The sequence below is a fragment of the Pleurodeles waltl genome, chromosome 6, assembly GCF_031143425.1.
Source record: "Pleurodeles waltl isolate 20211129_DDA chromosome 6, aPleWal1.hap1.20221129, whole genome shotgun sequence".
NCBI lineage: Eukaryota > Metazoa > Chordata > Amphibia > Caudata > Salamandridae > Pleurodeles > Pleurodeles waltl.
Window position 1 is genome coordinate 134,233,430 of NC_090445.1, and position 19,990 is coordinate 134,253,419.

The 19,990-nt window shown below is 47.9% G+C and overlaps 1 protein-coding gene across 2 annotated transcripts in view; it reads left to right on the plus strand.

The window, feature by feature from the left end:
- The window catches only part of WIPF2 (WAS/WASL interacting protein family member 2), a 198,470-nt gene that overhangs the window by 103,405 nt on the left and 75,075 nt on the right, over nt 1-19,990 (plus strand). For both annotated transcript variants that reach the window (XM_069237580.1, XM_069237581.1), the window contains exons 3-5: nt 9,548-9,680; nt 9,805-9,915; nt 13,479-14,138. In XM_069237580.1, the coding sequence (XP_069093681.1) occupies nt 9,548-9,680; nt 9,805-9,915; nt 13,479-14,138 (904 nt within the window). The remainder of the gene's footprint in view (nt 1-9,547; nt 9,681-9,804; nt 9,916-13,478; nt 14,139-19,990) is intronic.

A 19,990-nucleotide genomic window follows, 5' to 3' on the forward strand; every position in this document is an offset into this window, starting at 1 on the left:
TGCTATGTTTTGAATTGAAAGTGTGCTGAGGCCTGCTAACCAGGCCCCAGCACCAGTGTTCTTTCCCTAACCTGTACTTTTGATTCCACAATTGGCACACCCTGGCATCCAGATAAGTCCCTTGTAACTGGTACCTCTGGTACCAAGGGCCCTGATGCCAGGGAAGGTCTCTAAGGGCTGCAGCATGTATTATGCCACCCTAGAGACCCCTCACTCAGCACCGACACACTGCTTACCAGCTTGTGTGTGCTAGTGAGAACAAAATGAGTAAGTCGACATGGCACTCCCCTCAGGGTGCCATGTCAGCCTCTCACTGCCTATGCAGTATAGGTAAGACACCCCTCTAGCAGGCCTTACAGCCCTAAGGCAGGGTGCACTATGCCATAGGTGAGGGTACCAGTGCATGAGCACTGTGCCCGTACAGTGTCTAAGCAAAACCTTAGACATTGTAAGTGCAGGGTAGCCATAAGAGTATATGGTCTGGGAGTCTGTTTTACACGAACTCCACAGCACCATAATGGCTACACTGAAAACTGGGAAGTTTGGTATCAAACTTCTCAGCACAATAAATGCACACTGATGCCAGTGTACCTTTTATTGTAAAATACACCACAGAGGGCACCTTAGAGGTGCCCCCTGAAACCTTAACCGACTATCTGTGTAGGATGACTGGTTCCAGCAGCCTGCCACACTAGAGACATGTTGCTGGCCCCATGGGGAGAGTGCCTTTGTCACTCTGAGGCCAGTAACAAAGCCTGCACTGGGTGGAGATGCTAACACCTCCCCCAGGCAGGAGCTGTAACACCTGGCGGTGAGCCTCAAAGGCTCACCCCTTTGTCACAGCACCGCAGGACACTCCAGCTAGTGGAGTTGCCCGCCCCCTCCGGCCCCGGCCCCCACTTTTGGCGGCAAGGCCGGAGAAAATAATGAGAATAACAAGGAGGAGTCACTGGCCAGTCGGGACAGCCCCTAAGGTGTCCTGAGCTGAGGTGACTCTAACTTTTAGAAATCCTCCATCTTGCAGATGGAGGATTCCCCCAATAGGATTAGGGATGAGACCCCCTCCCCTTGGGAGGAGGCACAAAGAGGGTGTACCCACCCTCAGGGCTAGTAGCCATTGGCTACTAACCCCCCAGACCTAAACACGCCCTTAAATTTAGTATTTAAGGGCTTCCCTGAACCTAAAGATTTAGATTCCTGCAACAACAACAAGAAGGACTGCCTAGCTGAAAACCCCTGCAGAGGAAGACCAGAAGACAATAACTGCCTTGGCTCCAGAAACTCACCGGCCTGTCTCCTGCCTTCCAAAGAACTCTGCTCCAGCGACGCCTTCCAAAGGGACCAGCGACCTCTGAATCCTCTGAGGACTGCCCTGCTTCGACGACGACAAGAAACTCCCAAGGACAGCGGACCTGCTCCAAAAAGACTGCAACTTTATCCAAAGGAGCAGCTTTAAAGAACCCTGCAATCTCCCCGCAAGAAGCGTGAGACTTGCAACACTGCACCCGGCGACCCCGACTCGGCTGGTGGAGAACCAACACCTCGGGGAGGACCCCCGGACTACTCTATGACTGTGAGTACCAAAACCTGTCCCTCCTGAGCCCCCACAGCGCCGCCTGCAGAGGGAATCCCGAGGCTTCCCCTGACCGCGACTCTCTGAAACCTAAGTCCCGACGCCTGGAAAAGACCCTGCACCCGCAGCCCCCAGGACCTGAAGGACCGGACTTTCACTGCAGAAGTGACCCCCAGGAGTCCCTCTCCCTTGCCCAAGTGGAGGTTTCCCCGAGGAAGCCCCCCCCTTGCCTGCCTGCAGCGCTGAAGAGATCCCTTGATCTCTCATTGACTTCCATTGCGAACCCGACGCTTGTTCTAACACTGCACCCGGCCGCCCCCGCGCCGCTGAGGGTGAAATTTCTGTGTGGGCTTGTGTCCCCCCCGGTGCCCTACAAAACCCCCCTGGTCTGCCCTCCGAAGACGCGGGTACTTACCTGCTGGCAGACTGGAACCGGGGCACCCCCTTCTCTCCATTGAAGCCTATGCGTTTTGGGCACCACTTTGAACTCTGCACCTGACCGGCCCTGAGCTGCTGGTGTGGTAACTTTGGGGTTGCTCTGAACCCCCAACGGTGGGCTACCTTGGACCAAGAACTGAACCCTGTAAGTGTCGTACTTACCTGGTAAAACTAACAAAAACTTACCTCCCCCAGGAACTGTGAAAATTGCACTGTGTCCACTTTTAAAATAGCTATTTGTGAATAACTTGAAAAGTATACATGCAATTGAAATGATTCAAAGTTCCTAATGTACTTACCTGCAATACCTTTCAAACAAGATATTACATGTCAAATTTGAACCTGTGGTTCTTAAAATAAACTAAGAAAATATATTTTTCTATACAAAACCTATTGGCTGGATTTGTCTCTGAGTGTGTGTGTACCTCATTTATTGTCTATGTGTATGTACAACAAATGCTTAACACTACTCCTTGGATAAGCCTACTGCTCGACCACACTACCACAAAATAGAGCATTAGTATTATCTCTTTTTACCACTATTTTACCTCTAAGGGGAACCCTTGGACTCTGTGCATGCTATTCCTTACTTTGAAATAGCACATACAGAGCCAACTTCCTACAGTCACCAATTTGCGAGACACCACTGCTGGCAACCTCACCTTTTTCCCTCTGCACCCCTCTCTCTCCTGGAAGCTTCTTGGTGCAGACTTCCACCAGTTGGATGAATCAAAGTACTTTCTCAGCTACTCCTTTGGAAAGTGAGTCCAAGAGAATGGAGGCCATTGGAAAGCGAGTATTTTCTACAACTAGTTTGTCTCGCAGGTCTGTCAATGCCAGTTGCCTGCTGGGCTGCTATTCCCACGCTTTCTGGAACTTAATTGCTCAGGTCCTCCCATGTGTCCCGGTACACCTCTACACTGTGCCCTATCAACACCTTCCTCGGGACAGATGATTTCAAAATGCCGACCCTAGCCTAGGTCTTGTCTGCCCTCGAATCTGGAGACTGGATGGTGGCGGTGAATCTGCAGAACACTTATTTCCATATACCCCTCCTACAGGCCCATCTGTGCTACCTGCTGTCCATTTTAGGGCAGGAGCATTTTCAGTGAATTGTGCTCCCCTTTGATCTCACTAATGCCCCTCGGGCATTCATGGAAGTGATGGTAATGGTAGCAGCACAACTTTGGAGGTATGGGATCCTACCTCCGCACTCAACCCATCCCTCGTCGACAGTGGAACAAGACCCCTGAAGAGCAACTCTTCTCCGCTCTCGCCGCCAACCAACCCACCCTCACCACCGACCCCAACGACGCAGCTCTCAACCTCACAAACTGGATCTCCAACTGCGCTGACAACCTTGCTCCCCTCAAACGCACGCATCGACAGACCAACACCAAAAAACCTCTCTGGTTCTCTGACACCCTCAAAGAATCAAAGAAAACTTGTCGTGCCCTTGAGAAGGCCTGGCGCAAGGACCACACCGCTGACAACATGACCGCCCTCAAGAACGCTACACGCGAACACCACCACCTGATCCGCACTGCCAAAAGGAACTTTTTCACCGACAGACTAGACAAAAACAGCCACAACAGCAGAGAACTCTTCAGCATCGTCAAAGAGTTCTCCAACCCCAACCCCAGCGCCAGCGCCAACGCCGTCACGCCCTCACAGGATTTGTGCGAATCCCTCGCCACTTTCTTCCATCGCAAGATCAGCGACCTCCACAACAGCTTCGGACACCAGACCCAACCATACACCACTGAACCCGCTTCCCCGGACATCACCCTCAACAACTGGACCCACATCAACACGGAAGAAACCAAATCCATCATGAACTCTATCCACTCCGGCGCCCCTTCGGACCCCTGCCCGCACTTCATCTTTAACAAAGCCGACGACATCATCGCCCCGCACCTCCAGACCGTCATCAACTCTTCTTTTTCTTCTGCTACCTTCCCCGAATGCTGGAAGCACGCTGAAGTCAACGCCCTACTAAAGAAACCTACGGCTGACCCAAGCGACCTGAAAAACTTCCGCCCCATCTCTCTTCTACCTTTCCCAGCCAAGGTAATAGAAAAGACCGTCAACAAACAGCTGACCACCTTCCTGGAAGACAACAACCTGCTCGACCCTTCACAAACCGGATTCCGAACCAACCACAGCACGGAAACCGCCCTCATCTCAGTCACAGACGACATCAGAACCCTGATGGACAACGGTGAAACAGTCGCCCTCATTCTCCTCGACCTCTCAGCTGCCTTTGACACCGTCTGTCACCGCACCCTAATCACCCGCCTACGCTCCACCGGGATCCAAGGCCAGGCCCTGGACTGGATCGCCTCCTTCCTCGCTAACCGCTCCCAAAGAGTTTACCTCCCTCCGTTTCGCTCAGAACCCACCAAGATCATCTGCGGCGTACCTCAAGGCTCATCGCTCAGCCCGACACTCTTCAATGTCTACATGAGCCCCCTCGCCGACATCGTACGCAAGCACGACATCATCATCACCTCCTACGCCGACGACACCCAACTTGTACTCTCCCTCACCAAGGACCCCGCCAGCGCCAAGACCAACCTACAAGAGGGTATGAAGGACGTCGCAGATTGGATGAGGCTCAGCCGCCTAAAGCTGAACTCTGAAAAAACGGAAGTCCTCATCTTCGGCAACACCCCGTCCGCCTGGGACGACTCCTGGTGGCCCACGGCCCTCGGCACCGCACCGAACCCCGCAGACCACGCCCGCAACCTCGGCTTCATCTTGGACCCTCTTCTCACCATGACCAAGCAAGTCAACGCCGTGTCCTCCGCCTGCTTCCTCACTCTCCGCATGCTCCGCAAGATCTTCCGCTGGATCCCCGCCGACACCAGAAAAACCGTGACCCACGCCCTTGTCACGAGTCGCCTGGACTACGGCAATACCCTCTACGCCGGGACCACCGCCAAACTCCAAAACCGCCTGCAACGCATCCAAAACGCCTCGGCCCGCCTCATCCTCGACGTACCCCGCAACAGCCACATCTCCGCACACCTGAGACACCTGCATTGGCTCCCAGTCAGCAAAAGGATCAACTTCCGTCTTCTCACCCACGCACACAAAGCCCTCCACAACAAGGGACCGGAATACCTCAACAGACGCCTCAGCTTCTATGTCCCCACCCGCCCCCTCCGCTCCGCTGGCCTCGCACTTGCTGCCGTCCCTCGCACCCGCCGCTCCACGGCGGGTGGGAGATCTTTCTCCTTCCTGGCGGCCAAGACCTGGAACTCCCTCCCCACCAGCCTCAGGACCACCCAGGACCACTCCGCTTTCCGGAGACTCCTAAAGACTTGGCTGTTCGAGCAGCGATAACCCCCCCTTTCCCCCCTAGCGCCTTGAGACCCGCACGGGTGAGTAGCGCGCTTTATAAATGTTAATGATTTGATTTGATTTGATTCCCCCTACCTTGACCATTGGCAGTTGAAGACGGGCTGGCCTTAGGCAGTCATCAACTACTTCAGACTACAGAGAACCTCCTGTCATCTTTGTGGTTTACTATCAACACGCCAAAGTCACACCTGTCTTCTTCTCAGACGATACCCTTCATTGGAGTAATTCTAGGCTTGGCTCAGTTTTGTGCCTTTCCCCCTGAAAAGGAGAGTCCAGCTTATGATCCTGGTCTTTCAGCCTCTGTCCTGGATTTCAGTGAGATAAATTCTGCGGCTGCTGGGACTTATGGCCTCCAGTATCCTGCTGGTCAAGCACATTGGGGTGGCGCACAGTCTGTTCTGCGAATGGAGATAACCTTGGCTCAACCTATTTTCCACCGCTAAGAATGCAGTGTTAGCGGTTCTGCATATTCGAGTTTCCAAGGAGTCTTTCACTAACAGATGTGTAACGCCTATGTTGAAACCCCTGTGTGCTTTTCCACCAATTCCTGTTCTGCCTCAAGTTCTGAAGAAGATCAGGCGTGACTGGCCCAAGTCATTCTAATGTCCCTAGATGGGGCATATGGAGTATGGTATCCAGAGTTCCTGGGCATGCGCATCTGTCCTCAGATCAGGCTGCGTGTTCAGGATTATCTGCTGTTACAGCAACGGGGCAGGGTCCTGCATCCAGGCCTCTGCAGTCTCCAACTTCATGCTTTGAGTTTGAGCGGTCACAGCTGAACGCCTTTTTTTCTCCCTCCGTAGGTGGTTGATGTCATATTAGCAGCCAGATATCCCTCAACAAAAACTGTATACTCGTGCCTTTGGGACAGATTTGTGGCCTGGGGCAGCATACGGTAAATTGAGCCCCCTCCAGGCTAAGTTATCTGACATTTTGTTTGTTTGTCTCTCGTCCAGCAAGGCTTTGCTCTAGGCACAGTTAAAGGGTTTCTTTGGGGTATTTCAACCTTTTTACAGTTGCCAGATCTGCTCTCATTATTAAAATCGCCAGCTGTGATGCATTTTGTTTGAAATGCTTACAGTATCTATTCAGGCACATAGCCAGGTGCAACGAGAGAGACATTTCACCCACTCAGTCTTAAAGGACTTTTTGGTTTGAGTTCATGCATAGACCCCTCTCCAATTAGGGTATTGCTTTGATTTATATTCAAAAGGTGAGGAATCTGTGGCTAGAAATCTCTATCAGAAGAACAAGTTACTTTTGGTAAGGTTCTTTCTGGTTGAGAATCTATGTAACTGCATATTCCTCACTGACTCTCGCATCCTCCCTGTTCTGTGGCTTGCACTCTTCCCATTAATAAGAATAAAAGCTTAGGAAGCTGCACACTGAACAAAGGCAATTTGCTGCTGGAGCTGAAAACCAACTGACTGTGCAGTAGTGGTGCCAATGTATGCTTTGCACATCATCTCAGGAGCGGAATGGCTTCAGTGTAGAGCCGCATGATACCACCTACCGGTGCACAAAGGTATTTCTGAAAAGTTTCCGGATCTAGTCCGAGGCCTAGGAAATAGTCAATGGTGAGGAATCTGCGGTTAAGTTGTCTCTACAAGAAATAGTGTTATGGATGGTAAGTAACTTGTTCATAACTGTGGTACTTCTAGGTGTGAAAAATAATAAAGCAAGTGCCTTATTCAAATCTCATACAGAATCACAAATGGATCATCAAAGTTAGGCTTCTTGCATAACTCTTCAGACAGCAGAATACCTTTTTGAGTCATTAAGAAATGCAATACACAAAGTATGACAGACGGATCATTATTGACCACACACTGACACTAGACCACCTTATGGAAACTGTGCCACGTCTCCAAAAGCACTGCACACATTGGTAATATCCAATCGGAATGATCACAAACAAAACAGGTCAAAAATGCACATCCTGTTATCTATAATTATCTCTCAGGGGAATACCTTTTTGTTCTGATGGACAAACACTCCCTTCATTTCCCACCCTGTGTTCCTCTTCTGTCAAATCAATTGCAGCCTGCCTTCCTTTCTATCAATTAATTTGCAGATTGAGAAAATCCACTTTGAGGATAATTTTGATAGCTCCGAAGTGACCATAAGAGCTGTAATGTCTTGACATTATTCACTAATCACAAACTGTGTAGAGTATTGCATTGCAAATCAGATCTCCTGGCTAGGATGAGCAGCAGCATTGCCCTATAGAGCTTTTCTTTATTGAGTCTGGCTGAATTACTGCTGTATGCCTACAGTAGGGACGACTGAATCGGACTTCAAAACGTCTGACCATCCTTAAGTAGCCTTTGCATTATCTACAAGGTCTTCATATACATTAAAATTTTAAAGATTCTAAGTATGGTCTCTAGACAGAAGATTAATCACAGAACTTTCTAGAAAAGGCTGCACTACAGTACCTACTATACCTAGACACGTCTGATTTATAGATTTTTTTCTTTTTTTTGGGTAGTACTCAATAAGTTGTTGGGCCTTCCGTTTCAGCCGGTTTGTAAACCTGACTTGTATACCTTGCGGGCATCTTTCATTAAAAAAAATGTAGACTTTTTACTTGCAGTTGCGTCAGCCAGCAGGTTTAGCGCAGTACAGGCAGTGCACTCATGAACCGTATACTATATTTCTTAAGAAAGTCAAATTAATTGTAATCTCTCTGAGAACTTGCCCTTTCTTCCTATGATTATATTACCCTTTCCTGGTTTGTATTTTTTATATCTTTTTATCCAGTTCAACATTATTTCTCAAGACCAATGATATTAGAAAATCCAAGCAAACTATTATCATTGGTGATGAATGAACTGGATAAGCAGCATCTAAAGTAATCTAAGAAACTCTTGAATTATGGTGCCACGTGCACTGGATTAGTTAGGTCTACCAAGTCTTTTGCCATATTTACAGTTTTTCATCACTTATCAGAAGGCTGATTGACACAGTGGGTTGGTTTTGTGCCTGTTGAGTAGCTGCTAAAGCAGCTGTCTCGCTTGTAAGCTTGTTTCTTCATCATTAATTTATTTAATAATTTCACTTAACTAATATCCTCTGCTGCCTTAGTCAATCCAGGGGGAGAAAAAATGATCAACATAGAAGTCTTACTCAAACACTGAAATGACTAGTGAACTGTAGATGCAGTGCTCTAGGAGTCATTACCTTCATTGAGGTATCAAAGTCTGCATTTCATTAATAAAATCTTTTAGCCTATCAGTTTGTTTCCTTTTAAAATAGACGCAAGAAGTACAGATGTAATTTAATATGATTATTTAAATGTCAGCTTGTGTATATATTTGTATTAGAAAACGCTAACCTCGCTGTGAACTTTAATATAAGTTTGGGAGATAATTTGAGATTGCATGCATAAAGTGGGGGAGTGGAGCGTTTTGGTGGAGTTACTTCTCTACATATGCTTTTTTTGTGTCTTAGCATATTTGAGAAAGTCATTTTTACAATCATCACATTTACAATCTGATGCACCGATTCCGTGATGTGGCTGGAATCACAGAATTATTTGTCAGATGCCAAAGATGGGATTAGAAATAGGCCTTTGAATTCCAAGGTCAGCAATTTTTCCTCTACATCACACTTCATTATCATCAGATGGGCAGAGTTACTCTTTATCATTTTTAAAAGAATGCTTTTTTTTATAGTGATCCCTAGCCTCCTACTCAGATGGCGACATTTTAGTGAAGTTAGAATAGATGCCCATAATGGGGAACTAGAATTAATTTTTATTGTTTTTTGTCCTGTGCCATAGTGACAACTTTGCTTCTCATAATTTTCCCTGAGGGGTTTTCTAATCTTAGTAGCATTTATGCTTTAACTGATTTCTTCTGTTTTCACGTGTAAATTCTTACCTTTTTGTTAAATATTGCCCGTCTCACATTTCTCGACCTTCTGTGCCTGGAATGGTTGAGTTATAAATACACATGCAATTAATTCTCCTACAAAAAGCCCCCACTGAAAGCTCTATCGAGACAGTTATTGACAGTCACATACAGTTAGCCAGTGCATATGCACACAGACGGGCAGGCAGGCTGCCTGAGAACTTAAAATGCAGAATGAGAGTGAAAAAAGATTGAGAGTGTCCTAATGTAGGTCGGTCATCCTAATTTGTGTATTTTGTGTTTTTATTTTAAAAAGGCAAATACAGAGCCTCCAAAGCTGAGCCGGGATGAGCAGCGAGGCCGTGGGGCATTGCTCAGTGACATCTGTCAGGGCACACGGCTGAAAAAGGTGGGCGTTGTCAATGACAGGAGCGCCCCGGTCATTGAGAGTAAGTTTGATGATGAGTAAGCATGTGTAAGGTTCTTTTCTTATAGGGGGTGGAGGTGAGATGGCTCTTCACTGTTGACTGTTTATGCTGCTTGGTGACTTTAACAGAAATGATTTCCTTACAGAACCCAAGGGAGGCAGCAGTGGACTCAGTTCTGGAGCTCTGCAGCCTAAGGGGGGACTATTCCAAGGTGGAGTCCCAAAACTCCGACCAGTGGGCGGCAAAGATAATTCAGGTACTGTACACCTTACATGCTATTTCACTTTTGTGGTGATATTTTATTGGTATCTTTGTTATCAATTCCTGCAAACCAGGAAAGTTGATTGAAAGACAGTAAGCTTTCCTGCTCCAGGCAAACCTCACCTATGAAAGTCTTCCATCGCTCGATCTGTGTTGCCAAAATGATGTACTTATTCTTGATGCCGAATGAAGTCACTCATCTCTTGTAAGTCTGAGTCATAGATCTTGAGTTAAGACATATATTATTAGCACTTTGTGGTGAAAGTTGGGAGGGGGTGTGCTGTTTTCCTTGTGGATGCAGAGCATACCCATGTTGCTGCCTCTAAACATGACTGTCTTTCTGCTTTCTGTGTGAGAGTGGAACATTTTGATTGCCAGCAATATGTACTTAATCTGGAAAATGTTTTTCTTTTGGTGAACACAAATGTTGTACTTTGATGGGTTGCAGACTGCGCTCTGAGTTCTCGCTTGTTGTTATTTTTCCAACATTTGAAGGGGCTGACTGTTTTCCTCCTGAACCCACCACGATGGGTTCTTTAAAGATGAGCAGTAACCAAACTCTAGATTCTAGGTGTGTATTGACATCTTTACTGTCAATTAATCTATTGTATTGCCAGTGCTGTTTCTACTTCAGTATTATGTGGAAACATTCCTACAAGTATGCACTAGATGTAAGGGGGTTACTTGTTTATTAAATGTATATGATAAAGCTTATTCTCAATGCTGATAATTTCTTCCAATAATTGCAGTGCCACCCTAGACGCATGCGCTGCCAAATGGATTGTGCGCCGCATATAGATTTTTAAAAATATTAATTAAAAAACCCTTTTCTGACATGCCAAAACATGTTCAGCTGACAAACTAGGGAGCAATGCTAGCATGTATGGATGTCATATTATTACTAGGCATGTGGAAGGCTGCAGTATGAAGGGCCATACAAAGTTTCAATCCCATTACCGTGTGAACGCTCAGTCACATCAAGAAATGGTAGTAGAGAAAAACAGCTCCTCCACATGCCTCAGCTGTGAGTTGTAACTGCTTTTGAGTTTTTGTACAGTCTGCAAATCTATAAAAGATTTAAACTGCAATTGAAACAAATAATGTACCTGCAACAATAGCTGCAGCTTGTATCTGTTGAAAATTCACATGCAACCATAAGCTGGATTGTGCACACATGAATTCGTTCTACAAGTTCCAAAATTATGAGGGGGAAATAACTTTTCCTTATGTGTGTACGTATTAAAGAAATTAATGGTGATTTGATGCGGTTTGTTTAAAACCTGTATAGAATGCCACATCAGAAATACTTTTTGGGAGGTTATGGGGAGGCATTTTCGAAATATACACCAATTTGCGTTCATCAGTTTATTTTCTACTGTCAGTACCACAGCAAAAGGTGCCGTGAATTTTGGCAAAGCCTGATCCCTTAGTCTACTTCCTGATTCTTATCAAGCCATGTTGCCAATGGATCACTTCAATTAGTGTTTGTTAGTGTTCTCCTCCCTAAACCACGTTACAATGTAGTCTCTTGTGTATCCCCCTTTCACTTCCCTTTAACACCCCTGCCCAAGCTATTTGACAGTTTTATATCCTGCCGCTGGGATATTAGTGCACCTTCCATAGAACAAGCAAGTAGTAAATAAAACCAATAAAGCATCAGATCTCTGTAGGTGAAGATAATATCCTTTCAACTTCAGCAGCATTGTTTATTTTGTTCAATTGTTATAGCTGCAAAGGGCAGCCTTGTTAATTTCTGGAATAACCTGAAAAGGTGAGTCTTTAAACATTTCCAGTAGGTGAGGTAGGGAGGGTTGGGCTGTTAAATCACAGTAAATAAAACTACTGTTTTAAGCAAGGACGATACCTTCAGTGAATTGTTTTGTTTGCCTGATACCTGATCTTAAATTGAATTCTGGCTTCTGGCGGTAGGCAGGGCGCCCTTAGGGATGAGGTATGGCCACTTTTTTGTCGTGACAAGTGCATGCTCTGTAGTTTTAAGTTTTTCTGAGAGAGAGATTGAAAGAGAGAAAGTACAGAATTCTTGAGGAGTGAAAAGTAAATTTGTTTGTGTGTCGGTGAAAAGTAAAACTGTTTGTGTCTCAGTGTAATTAGTTGGTTCCCAATGTTTGTGGGTTTAACTACCAACTCTGAAGCTTTGACAGGCCAGAGCGAAAGGTAAGTATGTTGTGACTGACAAAGCTTTCAAGTAAATTTGTGTCTCATCCACATATTACTGGGTTCAGACACCTTCCTGAATAAATTGCTCAGCTGTGTAGATCATTCATTGAATAAATTACTCAGCTATGTAGATTGAAAAGTGTGGTTGCTAAAACCTAACGTTGTTGTAAATCGCATGAGATTGTAATGCTGTTGCATGCATACATTGCAATCTGGACTAGTTGTTGCCAATTTGATATAAACATTTGAGCAAGCTCAGTCCTTTCTTTGTGGTGTTGAATACAGAAATTAGTCTTTAAGTAATGTCAAATGCTGCTGAGCAGTAGGGGACTCAGGATATTTCGTCATATCAGTCACAGTAAATGTTATTTAGCATTGTAGGAGTAACTCTTTTGAGGCAATAGCTGGATTCCACATGCCATGGTAAATTTGAGATAGGTGTGAAATTGAATATTTTAGTCTTGTTTTTATTTCTTAGGAATGGGTGTTATTCCTCCAGTTTTTAGCAGATCACAAGCTACAAAACATTTCTTAAATCATGACAGGATAGCTCAAACATGTGAAAGTTGGGTTTAGTGATGGTGATTGATATGAATGTGGGTAGTAGCTTGTGTGCTTCAAGAGTTTAATGACCCCATAGTTTTCACTAGAAGTGGGGGCGGGGCCAGAGTGTCTCAGGTGTTTTCGTTTTTGGGAGGGATTTTGTTATTCAAGTTTAAGATGGATCTAATGTGTTCTTTGATAGCTGTCACATTGGCTGTGAACTAGAAGAGGAACTCGTTGAATTTGACTGTTTATCGTTTGTCTAGATATTAGTGAGGAAGCATAAAATTTGGGTGTGAAAAGTTAAGTAATTTGTAGTGGGGTTAGTTTGTAGCGTTTTGATTTGACCTTGATCCTAATATGGGGTATGATGCACCCCTTGCTCCATGTCTACCATTGCGCAGGTTCAGAAATGCTCTCAAAAGCCTTTGCTATAGGCAAACTTCTTCTGTTATTAGATATTCTAACAATATTTTCCTAGCTGTCTACCTTATTATCCTTTCACTGGTATATGCAAGGCTTCTTTCCAATACTAAGAAGTACAACCTTCTTTGTGGTATCTGCTGTGAAAAACATTTTACAAGCACGGCAACACATTCTTGGAATGTCAGAGGTTTTTGGTGTACTTCTCGGCTGTAACAGCAATTTGTTTTAGGTGCGTAATCAAATTATGTTAAATGCATTTTGCAGACAGCTTCTCGATCTCTGTTGAACCCAATAAATTTAAACTGAAGTTCTGTTGGTGGTTGCATAGTTTTGTGAAGTCTCTAGAAGTGATTGTTGAGTATGTTTGGTTTACTTTCAAGTGACTAATCTATTTATGTGCCTGTATTTCAGAGGGCTCTAGCTCGAAGCAGTCCCTTCAGGTACCTGGTTACAGGTCAGCTATTTCAAAGCCTACCGTGCCGTCAAGCAACAGCCGACCTCATGAAGACTTGGAAAGTAGCCGATCATCCCCTCCAGAGATTCCTCGTATGCAGAGGCCGTCGCTGCCCGACCTCACTCGACCCAATAGCGCCAGCCAGGCTGGCATGAAGCACAGCTCCTCTGCTCCTCCGCCACCCCCGCCTGGAAGACGCAACATTGCCCCCCCTGTGCCTCCAGCCATGCACAGCAACAAGGCGCAGTCCTACAACCGAGAAAAACCATTGCCACCAACACCATGCCAGAAGGTGCCCTCAGGCAGGGATGCACCTCCAGCCCCTCCCCCAATCAAGCCACCCCCTTCTCCCTTGAATGTCAGAACAGGTCCCAGTGCTCACAACCAGTCCTTACCGCCTCCTCCTCCATACCGTCAGCCACCTGGTGTCCCCAATGGCCCATCGAGCCCAAACCATGAGTCTGCACCAGAGCTGCCTCAGAGACACAACTCATTGCACAGGAAGACGACTGCCCCAGTTAGAGGATTTGCCCCTCCTCCACCTGTTGGTGCCTCCCCATCATCACAGAGCAATAGGCCACCTCCACCTGCCAGAGAGCCTCCAAGCCGGGGAGCTGGTGAGTGCACTTATTTTATTAACTTTAAAAGGGAAAATTGATCAGACCATGCTTAGTTTTCTGTGACACAGTTTCCATATCTGACTGGTACCTGATTTAGCATAAATATTTTCAGTTGGAGCGACTGTATGGCACATCAATTTAATGTGCTGCTATGCTTCCGTTGGCAATCCCATGACACTCAAAAATTTAAATGGCTTGGTACTTCTCTTGTCACATTCTTTTCATTAGGTCCATAGTGGTCAGCAGAGGAGGTCTTTGGCCTGACAAAAATGCAGCTGGGCAAGTATTAGAAATAGGAAACAATTCACATAAGATTATTGAGAACAGAGGACTGGTGGGATTACAGAATAACATAAAGATGGTACTACATAAGAACAAAACATTCTCCCTCTTTACCATTAGTAGCATAACTATTATACAGTTAGAACAGGTTTGCAAGCCATTAATTTGCCTGTGTGTCAGCCTTCTATTTTTAGGTCTCACCTACCAGACCACTGTCTGATTGCAAAGGACCTTTTGTGGGCTTACTAAACGTTTACACTGGATTTACCAAAATCATGGAGTAGGCTTTCAGCCTGCTCATTGGTTACCATTGGTTGGATTTATTGTTGCTCTTATTTGCCATTGTATGGTTGGCCTTCCTCATCTTGTGTTTGTTCTTCCACTGGAGCATAGCCTCTTTATCATCCTTTTGATTGTTTGACTTGTATCCTTCACGTGCTCACTTTTAGGGACTTTTGTTTTAGTTTAACCTTCCATGAGAGTGCATATTTTTTCCTGTTCACACTCGTGTGTCTCACCTCAATCAGTGTTTCTCTCTCCCACCTCTGCTGCAGACTCTCTCCCACTTCTGCTGCAGACTCTCTTCCACATCTGCTGCAGACTCTCTCCCATCTGTGCTGCAGACTCTCTCCCACCTCTGCTGCAGACTCTCTCCCACCTCTGCTGCAGACTCTCTCCCACCTCTGCTGCAGACTCTCTCCCACCTCTGCTGCAGACTCTCTCCCACCTCTGCTGCAGACTCTCTCCCACCTCTGCTGCAGACTCTCTCCCACCTCTGCTGCAGACTCTCTCCCACCTCTGCTGCAGACTCTCTCCCACCTCTGCTGCAGACTCTCTCCCACCTCTGCTGCAGACTCTCTCCCACCTCTGCTGCAGACTGTCTCCCTCCTCTGCTGCAGACTCTCTCCCTCCTCTGCTGCAGACTCTCTCCCTCCTCTGCTGCAGACTCTCTCCCACCTCTGCTGCAGACTCTCTCCCACCTCTGCTGCAGACTCTCTCCCACCTCTGCTGCAGACTCTCTCCCACCTCTGCTGCAGACTCTCTCCCACCTCTGCTGCAGACTCTCTCCCACCTCTGCTGCAGACTCTCTCCCACCTCTGCTGCAGACTCTCTCCCACCTCTGCTGCAGACTCTCTCCCACCTCTGCTGCAGACTCTCTCCCACCTCTGCTGCAGACTCTCTCCCACCTCTGCTGCAGACTCTCTCCCACCTCTGCTGCAGACTCTCTCCCACCTCTGCTGCAGACTCTCTCCCACCTCTGCTGCAGACTCTCTCCCACCTCTGCTGCTGACTCTCTCCCACCTCTGCTGCTGACTCTCCCCCTCCTGTGCTGCTCTGTCCTTTGTGTGCTTCTCCCCATAACTCCACTGTAGCTTGCTACCTCATGGACTGATATCCACCTCTTCCCCCACCTACGCCCTATTCCTTCCCCTCACACACACACTTCATAGTTGGCCTCCCACCTCTGTTGGTCCTATCTGAAAGAGACTTCTAGTTGCAGATTGCTAACCTTTGAATTTCCCAAGGTGTCAGACTGGATCCAGAGGTATTTCTTCGAGCAGTACCTCTGCGTGCCGTCAAGTGGCGTCAGTCGACTCCTCAGGTGTTGTTGACATCGTGCTCACCGTGATGACCGTGCGGTCTTATATAGGCACCACCCCAGCGTGCTGACGTCAGTTCTTTTCTTTCCGCGCCAGCCTACACGCATATCCTGAGAAGAGCAACTCAGTAATTTTTTTTTCAACACTTTTGTCAAATTTTGGGACAAGTTCGTGAATGCGTCAAGGGATGTGCCCCGCAAGACTGGATTCAAGCCCTGCGACTCCTGTCACCGAACTATGTCGGTGACGGGAGCCGCACCTCGTCTGTCTCTGGTACCTGGAGCGCGATCATGACCTGAAGTCGTGCACAGAGTGTCGGGCCATGAACCTGAAGGCTTTGAGGGAGCGGTCCCTAATGCTCATGGCGGCCCGACACTTGACTCCGCAGTGCTCACGGTCCCGTTCGGGAGGAAGGTCTCGAGACCGGCTACAGGGTCACCGCCGTTCTTTGTCCTCCAAGTCACCCAGACTTTCAGGAAGAAGTTGTTTTCTTCCAACAGTCTAGCGCTGTGGTCTGTGAACACCGCATGCCTTTTGGGCCGCGATTCCCATACTCTCTGGGATATGGTCACGCAGGTGCTGCCTGCAGTTCCGGAGGAGGCTCGGACTGTCCTGTCCCAAGCCGTAACAGATGGGAGGGATGCAGCCAAGTTCATGATTTGTTGTGGACTGGATACGACTGACTCTCTGGGCAGATCTGTTGCATCGACTGTGGCATTGAGACGCTCGCCTGGCTGAGAACATCTGGCTTTTCAGGAGCTGTCCAGCAATCTTTTATGGACATGCTCTTTGATGGCACACGTCTCTTCGGAGACAAGGCGGACTTGGTGCTTGAGCCACGGCCCGGTCACTTGGCCTCACGCTCGCACCTAGACCCCAGCAGTCCGCCTTTCGTGGCTACGGAAGTGGCACCCAACCGCGTCCTTTTCCCCGACCCGGGCATTCTGTACAGCCCCTGTGCGGACGCGGGATCCCACGTTCCCGAGGATCAGGGAGCCAGCGGGTCACCCAGTCCACCCCCACCCCCTCTTCATCCTCCAAGCCTTCCCAGTCCGCAGGTACATCAGGAGCCAGTAGGTTGCAGAATATGCCATCACCTGCCCCAATGGCAGTCCATTACCTCGGACAGGTGGGTACTCCAAATTGTCCAAAGGGGCTATTTCCTCCCCTTCGAGACATCTCCTCCAGCCCTGCCACCTTCATACAGTCAAATATCGGAGGATCATATGGCGCTTCTCCGCCAGGAAGTCCAAGCCCTTTTGGCTAAAGCAGCTATAGAGAGGGTTCCGTTGCCAGAAGTAGGTCGTGTTGCTATTCCCGCTACTTTCTGGTTCTGAAAAAGAACAAAGGTCTTTGACCTATATTAGATCTTCAGTCCCTCAATCTCTTCCTAAAAAAAGAGAAGTTCAAAATGTTGACATTGGCTCAGGTCCTATCTGCCCTGGATCTAGGAGACTGGATGGTAGCGTTGGACTTGCAAGAAGCATACTTCCACATTCCCGTCTTGCCGGCCCACAGACTTTACCTACGATTCGTGGTAGGTCACGAGCACTTTCAGTTTACTGTGCTCCTCTTTGACCTTTGCAGTGCCCCTCAGGTGTTCACAAAGGTGATGGTAGTGGTGGCAGCTCATCTGCGCAGGTTACGGGTCCCAGTCATCCCCTACATCAACGATTGGCTGATAAAGACGAACTCACCCCAGACAGTCGTCTCCCACTTCCAGACTAAGGAAAACCTTTTGCATTCGCTGGGGTTCACTATCAATGTGCTGAAGTCACACCTGACTCCTTCTCAGGCGCTCCCTTTTATCTGAGCTGTTCTGGATACAGTGCAGTTTCAGGCATTGTAGGAAGTTGGCTCTGTATGTGCTATTTCAAAGTAAGGAATACCATGCACAGAGTCCAAGGGTTCCCCTTAGAGGTAAAATAGTGGTAAAAATAGATAATACTAATGCTCTATTTTGTGGTGGTGTGGTCGAGCAGTAGGCTTATCCAAGGAGTAGTGTTAAGCATTTGTTGTACATACACATAGACAGTAAATGAGGTACACACACTCAGAGACAAATCCAGCCAATAGGTTTTGCATAGAAAAATATATTTTCTTAGTTTATTTTAAGAACCACAGGTCCAAATTTAACATGTAATATCTTGTTTGAAAGGTATTGCAGGTAAGTACATTAGGAACTTTGAATCATTTCAATTGCATGTATACTTTTCAAGTTATTCACAAATAGCTATTTCAAAAGTGGACACTTAGTGCAATTTTCACAGTTCCTGGGGGAGGTAAGTATTTGTTAGTTTTACCAGGTAAGTACGACACTTACAGGGTTTAGTTCTTGGTCCAAGGTAGCCCACTGTTGGGGGTTCAGAGTAACCCCAAAGTTACCACACCAGCAGCTCAGGGCCGGTCAGGTGCAGAGTTCAAAGTGGTGCCCAAAACGCATAGGCTCCAATGGAGAGAAGGGGGTGCCCCGGTTCCAGTCTGCCAGCAGGTAAGTACCCGCGTCTTCGGAGGGCAGACCAGGGGGGTTTTGTAGGGCACCGGGGGGGACACAAGCCCACACAGAAATTTCACCCTCAGCGGCGCGGGGGCGGCCGGGTGCAGTGTTAGAACAAGCGTCGGGTTCGCAATGTTAGTCAATGAGAGATCAAGGGATCTCTTCAGCGCTGCAGGCAGGCAAGGGGGGGCTTCCTCGGGGAAACCTCCACTTGGGCAAGGGAGAGGGACTCCTGGGGGTCACTTCTGCAGTGAAAGTCCGGTCCTTCAGGTCCTGGGGGCTGCGGGTGCAGGGTCTTTTCCAGGCGTCGGGACTTAGGTTTCAGAGAGTCGCGGTCAGGGGAAGCCTCGGGATTCCCTCTGCAGGCGGCGCTGTGGGGGTTCAGGGGGGACAGGTTTTGGTACTCACAGTCGTAGAGTAGTCCGGGGGTCCTCCCTGAGGTGTTGGTTCTCCACCAGCCGAGTCGGGGTCGCCGGGTGCAGTGTTGCAAGTCTCACGCTTCTTGCGGGGAGATTGCAGGGTCTTTAAAGCTGCTCCTTTGGATAAAGTTGCAGTCTTTTTGGAGCAGGTCCGCTGTCCTCGGGAGTTTCTTGTCGTCGTCGAAGCAGGGCAGTCCTCAGAGGATTCAGAGGTCGCTGGTCCCTTTGGAAGGCGTCGCTGGAGCAGAGTTCTTTGGAAGGCAGGAGACAGGCCGGTGAGTTTCTGGAGCCAAGGCAGTTGTTGTCTTCTGGTCTTCCTCTGCAGGGGTTTTCAGCTAGGCAGTCCTTCTTCTTGTAGTTGCAGGAATCTAATTTTCTAGGGTTCAGGGTAGCCCTTAAATACTAAATTTAAGGGCGTGTTTAGGTCTGGGGGGTTAGTAGCCAATGGCTACTAGCCCTGAGGGTGGGTACACCCTCTTTGTGCCTCCTCCCAAGGGGAGGGGGTCACAATCCTAACCCTATTGGGGGAATCCTCCATCTGCAAGATGGAGGATTTCTAAAAGTTAGAGTCACCTCAGCTCAGGACACCTTAGGGGCTGTCCTGACTGGCCAGTGACTCCTCCTTGTTGCTTTCTTTGTTCCCTCCAGCCTTGCCGCCAAAAGTGGGGGCCGTGGCCGGAGGGGGCGGGGGCGGGCAACTCCACTAAGCTGGAGTGCCCTGCTGGGCTGTGACAAAGGGGTGAGCCTTTGAGGCTCACCGCCAGGTGTTACAGCTCCTGCCTGGGGGAGGTGTTAGCATCTCCACCCAGTGCAGGCTTTGTTACTGGCCTCAGAGTGACAAAGGCACTCTCCCCATGGGGCCAGCAACATGTCTCTAGTGTGGCAGGCTGCTGGAACTAGTCAGCCTACACAGACAGTCGGTTAAGTTTCAGGGGGCACCTCTAAGGTGCCCTCTGGGGTGTATTTTGCAATAAAATGTACACTGGCATCAGTGTAAATTTATTGTGCTGAGAAGTTTGATACCAAACTTCCCAGTTTTCAGTGTAGCCA